The 12,238-nt window shown below is 40.1% G+C and overlaps 1 protein-coding gene across 1 annotated transcript in view; it reads left to right on the forward strand.

Annotated features, from left to right (window-relative positions):
• CRYBG1 (crystallin beta-gamma domain containing 1) overlaps positions 1–12,238 on the forward strand; it is a 202,339-nt gene that overhangs the window by 165,184 nt on the left and 24,917 nt on the right. The window contains exons 9-11 of the mRNA XM_008007456.3: positions 7,508–7,634; positions 10,023–10,058; positions 11,482–11,639. Of these exons, the coding sequence (XP_008005647.3) occupies positions 7,508–7,634; positions 10,023–10,058; positions 11,482–11,639 (321 nt within the window). The remainder of the gene's footprint in view (positions 1–7,507; positions 7,635–10,022; positions 10,059–11,481; positions 11,640–12,238) is intronic.

The raw sequence follows: 12,238 nt of genomic DNA on the forward strand, positions 1-12,238 counted from the left end.
GTTAGATACCTCCTTTATGACAGTTTGTTCATTTATTTATTTACTTTTAACATTTTGAAATACAGCACACCTAGAAAAAAGTTCACAGAAGGTAAATGTACACTTAAACAAATAAAGTGAGCGCCCAAGTAGACACCACTTGAGCCAAGAACTGGAACATTACCAGCACCCCAGAAGCCTGAGGGTGTTCTTTCCCTATGGCAGCCCCTCTCAGAAAACAACCTCCCTCTCCCAGAAGAGTAAAAAAATAGCAAGGGAAGACTATAGTGATGGTTCGTCAATATACAAAGGTATAGTTATTAGGGCAGAATTTGGGGTATAGAGAATAATATTAATTTAAATATCTCCTCTTGATGTATAAAGTTATTTTCCAAGGGTAATATACATTTTACTGCTTTTTAAATTATTTTTAATTGACACATAATAATTGCACATATTTATGGGGTACAATGTGATGTTTTGATACACGTATACATTGCGTAATGATCAAATCAGGGAAATTAGCAAATCCATCACCTCAAACACGTGTTATTTCTTTGTGGTGAGATCATTTAGAATCCTCTCTTCTAGCTATTTTGAAATAATCAAATATGTTATTGTTAATCATAGTTACCCTACTGTGCAATAGAACACCAGAACTTATTCTATTGTATATTTTTACCACATTTTCTTTATTTTTTCATCTGTTGATGGACACTCAGGCTGATTCTGTATCTTGGCTATTACGAATAGTGCTGCAATAAACATGCACGTGCACGTATCCTTTGACATGCTTTATTTCATTTCCTTTGGATATATACTCAGTAGTGAGATTGCAAGATCACACAGTAGTTCTAGTTTTAATTTTTTGAGGAGCCTCCATACTGTTTTCTGTAATGGCTGTGCTAATTTATATTCCCACCAATAGCATGGAAGAGTTCCCTTTGCTCCACATCCTCACCAACACTTGTTATATTGTGTCTTTTTGATAATAGCCTTTCTAACTGGAGTTAGGTGGTATCTCATTGTGGTTTTGATTTGCATTTCCCTGATCTTGAGTGATGTTGAACATTTTTTCATATACCTCTTGGCCATTTGTGTATCTTCTTTAGAGAAATGTACCGCTTTTAGCATACATTTTGAGTTATATCAGTTGGTACCCTGTAGTCCTTAAAAGGCTCCGAAATTTTTAAAGGTGGTGAATTTAGAAGTAGAAATTAGGAAAGGCTTTTATTTCCTCTGCATACCCTGTCAAAATATGACAAGAAATTGGGACTTTAACAAATATAAACCCAAAAGAATGTCTATGAGATGCATTAAATATATTCAGTAAATCTGTTAATCAAGCATCTACCAAGTGCCAGGTGCTTTTCTAGTCACCGGGAATACAGCAGTGAAGACATAAAATGATGTTCCCACTCTCCTGGAGCTGTCAGTCTAGTAGGAATAAACAACACAAATACATATATAATGTGTCAGATGGCAAAGGCTACAAGAAACATAAATTACAGAGAGGGGCAGGTATGTTGCTATTTTAGATAAGGTGGCTAGTAAAGGACTCTGGTGACATTTTAAGCAGGGACTGGCAGGAAGTGAGGGAGTCTGCCCTGGAGCTAGCTGAGGGAAGAGGGGCAGGGAGCCAGTCCCAGAGAGGAAGCACACCATTTGCAAAAGCCCTTCTGGGCATGCTTGGGCAATAGCTAAGAGGTCAAGGTGACTGAAGCTGAGTGAACTAGGAGGTTAGGGATAGGAGAGGGCTCAGGTCACATCTGGCCTTTCAGGCCTCGGGGAGGAGGATTTAGATTTTCGCTAAGTGGCATGGAAAATCATTGGAGAATTTTGATCTAACTTGTGTTATTAACAGAAGGATCAGCCTGACTGTTCATATAGAAAATAATCTATAAAGAGGCAAAGGTGGAAGCCAAGAAACCACGTAGGATGCACTCGCAATCATACAGCCAAGAATGCATGGTGGCTTAGACGTGCGACGATGGTGGTGGGAAATGGTCAGACCTTGGATGCATTTTGAAGGTAGAACTAACAGCATTTCTGACAGATTGTGTGTGGTGTATGAGGGGCTGAGGCATGCCCAGGGTTTGGAACCCCAACACTTATCGAGACGAAGAAGACTTGGAGGAGCAGAATAGGAGAGAGTGAGATTCAGGAGCTCAGTTTCAGACAGGTTAAGGCTGAGATGCCAACTGCAAATTCAAGTAAGTGGGCAGGAAAGTGACTAGGTGTGTGATGCTGGAGTTCAGGGGAGAGGCTGGAGGCATCAATTTAGGAGTCATTGACATAGAGAATGCATTTAAACCAGAAACAGGACACGGTCACAAAAGGGAGTGGGTGTAGTTAAGGGAAGAGAAGGCACTTTTGTATTTAGAGACTGGGAAGAAAAGTGGAAATCTAAGCAAAAGAAAATGCCTTCATCTCTTGCTGCCCTTAATTTTTTTACATAAGTCTATACACTTTTTTTTAAAGAATTAATGTCAGGTTGAGAAACATCACTTTCCTTAGAAAAGAATGCAAAAGGCATCTGCTATCATATTTTAATCTCAGTGTCTGGAGGGTGCCATGATTCAGGCTTGGCTATGTTGAAGCACATTAAGCTACCTTAAATGATATTTCTTACATTTCCAGTATGTTTAGTTTTGTCTCCTAGGTGGTAGTTACCAGCCTGTCACAGTTTACAATTTATGACAGGTTTGTGTCATGATGGGCATCTTTTTTTCTGGCTGTTCATTTCTGTTGTCATTAGGATAGTGGAACACTGCCTCGGATATTAATTCAAAGTTTGGGCTCATTGAACTTGGTTGGTGAGCTTAGACACCAGGTCATTAGTGCTTTTATAGATCTCAAAGGAAAGTCTCAAGGGGTTGAGAAGATGTAACTGATAGTAAGCACTCAAGCTCATTTTCCTTCTGCTGATGTACCAGTTCCCCTGAACTGGGATAAGAAGTCTTTACTGTGGAGGGAGCTCCTGAAGAATCCATTAGGTGATTTATTCCAGGGCCCATTCACTCTAGATTAAGCTCTTCTACTCATCTACAAAATAAGGGTATTACCTGTTTTGTCAAATTCTTATTTGAGTAGATGAGTAATTTCTAACTAAATTTGCCTTTCAGATTCTGTTGAGAGTAATTTGTTTTTGAATCTTTCTTTTAAGCAGCTGGCTAATCCTAGCACCCATCCTCCCAGAGGTGAAAGCATATTGGGTTTTCTGGGGGCGGGGTGTGTGTTGGGGTGGAAGTGGGGGTTAGTATACTTATAACAAACAAAAGCAAGTTTAGAACTTCAAAGGGAGTATAAAGATGATCTGGCCCAACACCATCATTTGACTGAGGAAGACAAGCTTTGGTCACTTTCTCCAGACTAGGGTTAGCTATTAGCAGAATGTGTACTAAAATGCAGGTGTTCTAAAGTCAAGGGACTCCTTTTTTAATGGACAAACATTATTTGATCATTTTTACTGTGTAATATTTGACATATACAGAAGAATATATGTATATATGTGAACTATGAAGCCCAATAATAAAACAATCCCCCGTGGACCCACCACCCAACTTACAACCTAGACCATTACCAACATTGCTACAGAACCTGGTGTAGCCCACCCTGGTTACCCATGTAACCACACTCCTAAGATTACTCAGATTGATGGCTACATCTGTATGTATTTTTTTCATTGCTGTGTAATAGTCACTGTATATTTCATTGTGGAATATACCATATCAGAGCCCAATTTTTTATTATAAAAGTTTTCAAACATACAGACGAGTAAGAAGAACAGTTCAGTGAACACCAGTGTATCATTCACTTTGACCCAATAACTGTTAATATTTTGCCATATTTGTGTTATTATTTTTCTGAGCACTTGAATGTACATTGGAGATATCATGATCCTTCATCCATATGGGATTCAGCCTGACTTTCTTTCTAATGATATCCTCCTGTGTAACTATCATTATTACATCTGAGAAAATTCACAAGGTATCCATGATAATATCTGTTCTATAGCCCATCACCAAATGTTCCCAATTGCTTCAGGAATGTCTTTTATAGATTTGCGTTTTCAAATCAGAATCCAATCAAGGTTCATATAAATGCGGTTGATTGTTCTGTCTCTTTAAGTCTCTTTTTAAAAATCTCTAAAATGCCTCATCTTTGTTTCCCAAGCCACTAACTTTTAAAAAGATTTAGGCCAGCTGTCTTAGAGAGTGTGCCACATTCTAGGTTTGTCTGAGTGTTCCCTCATGCTATTATTTAGCTTGTTCTTCTGTTGCCCGAATTTCCTATCTACTAGGGCTTAGGTCCTGAGATATGGTTAGGTTCAGGCCAAACAGTTTGGGCATGGATACTTCGTATAGGTAGTGCCATATATTTACGTTGCATCACAGCAGGCGGCATGTGCTAACTAGCTTGCCCATTAGCAATACCAAGTTTGATTGCTTGGTTAAAGGGGTGCCTGCTCCATCTTTCCATTGTAAAGGTTCATTTTCCCCTTTGACATTCACAGCCCCCTCTCTTGTGAATAACCTCAAAGTCAGTGCATTCATATTTAATTTTTCACGTATCCAGTTGGTTTCTGTGAATGGCCAATATTCATGGACAGCCATATCTAGGGAACAAAACTTAAGATCCATCTGGAAGTGCTGTTTTTGGTTTAAGAACAAGTGAACAAGATAAGACTGATTTTTCTTGTGTGACTCAAGGGGTATTTCTAAAAGAGTAATTAGACAAATATTTTTAATAAACAGATGGCCATTGTTATTACTTTAACATTGATTTGTAGGTATACATTTGTTTGTTTAAAAAAATAAGCTTGGACTTTATAATCATACTGTTTGTTAAGTACAACTATAAAGTTGTACTTTTTAATCTATATTGGCAAAAGCTTATGACCTAAGTGCATGAGAAAATAAAAGATTACCTTTAGAAACTGAAATAACACTGCCTGGAGATAGTTTCCCCCTCCCCTGATGGCCTCATAAATAATGTATCTTATTGGAACAGAATTTAGAAAAAGTGAATCATACTCTGTATATGAGTTTTCAAATTCCAAAGTCCACCCAACATTAGTAAATGTCTGTCTGAATTACCCAGCAGGCCTTCAGCACTCATTTACTAAGGAAGAACTTTCAGAACAGCAGTCTTTTCAAATGCATTCATTTATGTGTTCAGTTTTTTCACAAATTCCCCTCTACCTAGAATTACTTTCCTCCATAAATGTTATGCAACTAAACCACACGCTTCAACAAAAGTGAAATGTTTAGTATCAGATGAATAAATCCTCTTTGAACTCAAGCTATAGAAGGAAAGACTTAATGAAAAGGTACTTTGGTAAGGATCATTTCAAAATCTCAGATCACTTGCTCATGAGCCATACATTCAGTTTATGAAAAATTAAGCTTTAAAGAAGTCAGCCTTTGGAGCCTGCTTGGTTTGTTAGCCTAATACCATAATGTGTTACAGAACTGCCATTATTTTGTTAGAGAAAAAAATCTGTGGGTAGTGTGCCTGTGATAACTTTGAGCTCCAGAATACATGTAGTGTATCCTTGGCTGTCATGCTTTAAACATAAGGAAGTTTAAAAGTACCCTATTCTTAGCCTCTGTTTTCTTGTGCTTTAGAAGCATTACAGTAGTATTTAAAAGTCTCTTTTTTTCCTTAAGGTAACTTTTTTTTTTTTGAAGCATAACATCTGTACAAAAAGGTTCATAAACCCTAAATATATAAGCTGAGTGAATTTTCACAAAGTGAATACACAAGAGCAATCACCACTCAGGTCAAGAAAAAGAACATTCCCAGCATCGCAGAAACCCCTTTCATTCGTGCGTCTTCCTAGTCATCTTCACGCCCTCTACCCAGTAACCATCATCCTGACCTCTAACACTGTAGTTCTGACCTCTTACCCATATCCCACACCTGGCCTCCCAACATTCTTTCATGTGTGTGTTGTCAAATCATCAGTAGGAGCCTGGTTGTAAATCACTGTATAATTAGAGAGTCTAGAGAAGTTACCAGTTTATCCAGCGGAATCTTCAACAAAACCCATTGCCAAAAATGTGCCTTGGGCCAAAATTGGGAAGAAGAAAAAAGCAAAGAGGGAGGTGTCAGACCCATTTTGTTGGTAAAAGGTTTCATTTAGAGCCACTCTCTTCTTGGCATGGTGTTCTGGGGAACACAACAGCATGGTGGAGTCCCACGGCTAGGACCTTTTAGCGAAACTAATCAAATTGGTGAGCTGTAAGTGATCACTAAGAAGTCTACGTTTGTTTATGAAGTGGGTACATTAACCCCTCTCTTATAGAAAACTCACTTCTTCAGCATCCTTACCTTCTGGGAACCCTTCCCAGGAACCAAGACATTTACAAGAAGACCTTGTAAACTTCAGAGACAGGGCTAATAGGCATGGTTTTCTGGTTTCCTGATTTCTGGCACGTTAGAGGAGGGTGGGGCTGCTGGTTCCCGACTGAAGCAGAAGCCACAGCTGACAAGCTGATAGAAGGGTGTGGTATTGAAAAGCCATAACAATCAGAACCAAGAACTCAAAAAACTTTGCAGCCTGGGAACAAGCAGTCCCACAGACCTTCAGAGCCCCTGAGGACATCACTGTGCATTAAGTAATGCTCACAGTGATGATCCTGAGTAACTGTGAAAAGAGTAAACTGTGTTCAGTGCACTTCCTGTAATGAGAAAAATTGCCATCACCAAAATGATTAGGGCTGGGCATGGTGGCTCACACCTGTAATCCCAGCACTTTGGGAAGCCGAGGCTGATGGATCACCTGAGGCCAGGAGTTTGAGACCAGCCTGGCCAACATGGTGAGACCCCCCCCCCCCCCAGCAGTAAAATAAAAAAAATGCAAAATGCAAAACTTAGTTGGGTGTAGTGGTGTATGCCTGTACTCTTAGCTACTTGGAAGGCTGAGGCAGGAGAATCATTTGAACCAGGAGGCAGAGGTTGCAGTGAGCCGAGAGCAAGCCACTGTACTCCAGCCTGGGCAACAGAGTAAGACTCTGTCAAAAGAAAAAAAAAAATTGATTAGGAACCTGGATCTGGAATCGGCTTGAATCATTCCAGCCTTTCATACTTACAACTGTGTGACCTTGGGCACCTTACTTATCTATCAAATGGGGACAATAGCATCTCTTCCTCATAGCATTGCAGTGAGGATTAGATGAAATTCGGAATGGATTCCTTTTATGCTTAGGGAGATGTTAGCTGTTACTAATGTTTGGCACCATGACACATGATTAGGTGGAACTTAGGAGCAATTAATAATATAAATTAAAATAAGGGGACAAAGCCAGCCAAGGAGAAAAGTGAAAGATCAAGGAGAGGAGCATATAATGGCTTTATTTGTCCTTGAGTCGAGTGTGATTCTAACACCTAAGTCCAGCCGTTCATTGTGTGGGTCCATATCCTCTCTTGTTCTTTTCCTCTCATCCTGGGCACCAGACGGAAGGAAAAACTGAAACAAATGATGAGTTGGCTCCCTTTCTTTCCTTCCATGGTGGCTGTTTAGGTGGCTGATTTATGAAGAACCTGGATTTCAGGGTGTTCCTTTCATCCTGGAACCTGGTGAATACCCTGACTTGTCCTTCTGGGATACAGAAGCAGCGTACATTGGATCCATGCGGCCTCTGAAAATGGTAAAAATGAAATCCAAATGTTCTTGTGGTGATTCTTTGTCAGCTTGACATGGTAATTCATGGGGTGTGACTTTGAAGCAATAAAGCTGACTTTTTTTTTTTTTTTTTTTGGAGACGGAGTCTCGCTCTGTCACCCAGGCTGGAGTGCAGTGGCCGGATCTCAGCTCACTGCAAGCTCCGCCTCCCGGGTTCACGCCATTCTCCTGCCTCAGTCTCCCAAGTAGCTGGGACTACAGGCGCCCGCCACCTCGCCCGGCTAGTTTTTTGTATTTTTTAGTAGAGACGGGGTTTCACCGTGTTAGCCAGAATGGTCTCGATCTCCTGACCTCGTGATCCGCCCATCTCGGCCTCCCAAAGTGCTGGGATTACAGGCTTGAGCCACCGCGCCCGGCCCAAAGCTGACTTTTAAGAAACAAATTTGTAGCAGATTGGACCTATTGCTCAACAGAAATTATGGAAACAGTAACCTGCTAGATGCTGTAGATTAAAACAAAAAAAAAAAGCAGGTAAGACTATGTCCTTTGTCTATAAGGCATTCTCAGCCCTGCAGACCTGCAGATGGGTGCACAAAGCTTCAGCCCAGTGTAGGTTTAACAAGTGAGGAAAGTGAAGAATTAAACATTGGTGGAAAAACAGGACAAGGATACATACAATTCCTAGTTGTGGGTGATGTGACAGGAAAGGGGGATAATTAGGAAAGCTTCATGCTAAATTAAATTCAGTCTTAAAAAATTAGCAGGATGATTTTTTTAGATGGAGATGTTACAGGTGAATGCACTGCGTGAGCCAGGGTGCAGCCTGGGAGAGAGCAGGGCACGCTGAGGACTGGCTCAGCTGCTGTGACATGAGGCTGCGCTGGGTGGTGGCTTGGGGGTCGCTGGGGCTGGACCAAATGAGTGTTGTCCTCCTGAGTATCTGCTGTGGAAGGAGCCTTGTGCTTCCTCTCCCTTGTCCCAGTGTCTTGCTTTGTTCTTTGTCTCTTCCGGTAGACTGTCAGCTTTGGGAGGAAGCAGGCCACATCTGTCTCGTCCCCAGTGTTGAGCGCAGCGTGTGCTGCAGCAGAGAAGTTGTTCCCTAAGTACCCGCAGCGAGATGAGGCTCCCATTACAAAATGTTTTTGAAACTGCACTTTGCACTTGGCTTCTGAGACAGTTTGAGACAAATTAGAAACTTAGGAAGACAATTTTTTTTTTAATCTTAATTTTACCCCTCCTCCCAAAGTATTTGGTTTAATTATCTGTATGTTGGCTGGTCTTAATGCAAATGATTTGGGCTTTTGTTTCTAAAATGAAACTCACTTTCAAAGAACAAAGTTTTGTTAGTTTTGTGAATGTATGAAAGAATTCATCCAGGTTTTAGGAGCAGTTTGTAATGATGATGAAAAATCTGCAAAGTCTATGGTGTTCGAACAGGATTACTTTTGAAAAGGTCATGTGCTTGGTGGTATAATCTCTGGGTTGCTGATAATATCAGCCACATTCCTTTTTTTTTTTTTTTTTTTTTTTTGCTTCTTTTTTTCATAAAAGGTAAGGAAACCAACACATTCTTTTATAATTATAGTTCATTTGGTGCCTTTGAGCATCCTTAGCGGCACTTTTTTCAAAAGCTATTAAAGATACTAATTTTGAAAAAATCCAACTTTCCCATTGCTGATTTAAACTCTTGACGTATTTAATATTTTTGTTTAATATCTTTTTAATGTAACATCATTTCTCGGATTTTAGTGAGTTTGTTTTTAAAAAGCTTTTTATTTTATAACAACCCCCCCCATAGACTCATCCTTTGGGATGTGTTAAATTTTATTTAACAGTTTATCTAGTTATTCCATGAGTCCTTCAGATCTTATTATGTGAACTTCAACACGTAATAGTTTCGTAAGCCCTGGTTGCAAAATCAAATACCTGCAGGCGCCAGGCAGAAAATACAAATGGCTGAGAGTTGAACCGAAGGGAATGGTAGAGACAGCAACCCTGTGCCTGTTCCCAGCTGAAGGGTGATCCCAGGGCAGGATCGTTAAATGCAGAAGCCGAAGACAGCGGCCTGGGAGAATCTGAGTCCAGAGATGTCAGCCCTTGGAACTGCTTTTTCAAGAGAAGTATGGATTTTTATGAGAAATTTTTGAAGTTAAGAAAACTTACTAGGTCAAAAAACACTCCTACAATGCAGACCAGCTTATAGACTGCCTGTGCGAGGCTCCGTTCGAGCCTGCCTTCCTCGTGTGTTCATCTCTATTGTTGGTAATTTTAGAACTATCTCATGTAAGTTAAAACAAACTGGAACGTAGTCACACTGAAATTCAATGGCTTACTATAAACTGCTATGGCTAATATAAAATGGTAATGCTTCAGTGAAAAACTATTTTTCTTACCATGTTATTGTTTTTTTCAGGGTGGCCGTAAAGTTGAATTCCCTACAGATCCAAAGGTAAAAATGTATATTAATTATTTAAACATATACACACACATATATATATACTTAATATTATTTCCACTTCATCTCTATGAAGATATCGCTTATGTGACTTCTCATATTAAACCTCTATAACACATAAATGCAGCCAAAGGAAGTTGCCAACTTACACGTGCCATCCTTCAGGGTGGAAGATGATGCTAATGGCACTGGTTACACTAAGAGTACCTTTAGCCATGGCTCAAAAGGGTCATTGTTATATTAAGTTAACAATTTGCAATTGTATTTACTAATTGTAGGGCTTCTTGCTGCTTGCCAGTTAGCCAGGAAAAAAACTTTTTCAAGACAAACTTTCCCTACTCTAAAATACCCTTTCTGTTATTCCCAATTCCCACATCGATGCCACACACTATAAATTTTTTCAATTTTCAATTTTAACACTACTTTAGAATCCTCTGATTCCTTCTATGTGGTTCTAAATGTCAGTTATATATATACATAATATATGTGTGAGGGGGTATATATTTATTTTATTTATATATATATGTATTTTTTATATATATATATGTATGATTTTAAAACTGTTTGGAACCATGGCTTTGGGCTATACCACATTAGGGAAAAAAAAAAGAGTCTGATTTTTTTTCTTTTTTTTTTCTTTTTACTATTTTATCAGATGCCGTTATTTATGGTTTTTTTTTTTTTTTTGGAGACCAGGCCTTGCTGTGTCACCCAGGCTGGTGTACAGTGGCACCATCATGGCTCACTGCAGTCTCGATTTCTCCAGCTCAAGTCATCCTATTGCCTCAGCCTCCTGAATAGCTGGGACTATAGGCATGTACCACCACACCCAACTTTTTCTCTTTTTAGCAGAGATGAGGTTTTGCCATATTGCCCAGGTTGGTCTCAAACTCCTGAGCTCAAGTGATCCTCCTGCCTTGGCCTCCCAAAGTGCTGGAATTACTGGTGTGAGCCACTGCGCGTGGTCTAGTTAATGTTTTAAAATATGATTCGAATATTTTATTTTATTTTATTTTATTGAGACAGAGTCTCACTCTGTTGCCCAGGCTGGAGTGCAGTGACGCAATCTTTGCTCACTTAACCCTCTGCCTCCTGGGTTCAAGCAGTTCTCCTGCCTCAGCCTCCTGAGTAGCTGAGATTATAGGCGTGCATCACTATGCCCAGCTAATTTTTGTATTTTAATTTTTGTATGAGACGGCGTTTCACCATGTTGACCAGGCTGGTCTTGAACTCCTGAGCTCAAGTGGTCCACCTACCTCAGCCTCCCAAAATGCTGGGATAACAGGCGTGAGCCACCGTGCCTAGCCAGAAAATTTTAATTTGTGTTTTAGGACTTAGTGATATTAAATGACTGATTTAATGTTAAGCTGTTGGGATACTTCTTACAAATTACTGGTATATCTCATTTCTGTTGTAGGTAGTTGTTTATGAAAAGCCTTTCTTTGAAGGAAAATGTGTGGAACTAGAAACAGAAATGTGTAGTTTTGTCATGGAGGGAGGTGAAACAGAAGAGGCGACTGGAGGCGATCATTTGCCATTTACGTCAGTGGGGTCTGTGAAAGTTCTAAGAGGCATGTAAGTACATGGGTGACTTGTTAGGATTTCTTTTTTTTTTTCCTAAATATTAAGTAATAAATGTGTCCTTTCCCCCCTAAAAACAACATTCCTGATTCTATAGTGTGGTGAATTTTGACAGGTATGTCCACATTCTCCTCAGCCTATAGTGACTGGATTTAAGAAAGCAGTTTGAGGCCGGGCATGGTGGCTCACACCTGTAATCCCAACATTTTGGGAGGCTGAGGTGGGCGCAGGAGTTCAAGACCAGCCTGACCAACATGGAGAAACCCCGTGTCTACTAAAAATACAAAATTAGCTGAGCATGGTGGCGCATGCCTGTGATCCCAGCTACTTGGGAGGCTGAGGCAGGAGAATTGCTTGAACCCAGGAGGCAGAGGCTGCTGTGAGCCAAGATCGCACCATTGCACTCCAGCCTGGGCAACAAAAGCAAAACTCCATCTCAAAAAAAAAAAAAAAAAAGGCAGTTTGAGGGACAATTGTGGGGTCAGTCCACCAAGCAAGGCTGATACATTGGCCTATTCAAGTTGATCAAATCTACAACCTTGCTTATTAGAATTATGCTCCAAGCTATTGCAGGGTTTGACAGTTCGCTTCCT

Source organism: Chlorocebus sabaeus, chromosome 13, assembly GCF_047675955.1.
Source record: "Chlorocebus sabaeus isolate Y175 chromosome 13, mChlSab1.0.hap1, whole genome shotgun sequence".
NCBI classification, from domain to species: Eukaryota; Metazoa; Chordata; class Mammalia; order Primates; family Cercopithecidae; genus Chlorocebus; species Chlorocebus sabaeus.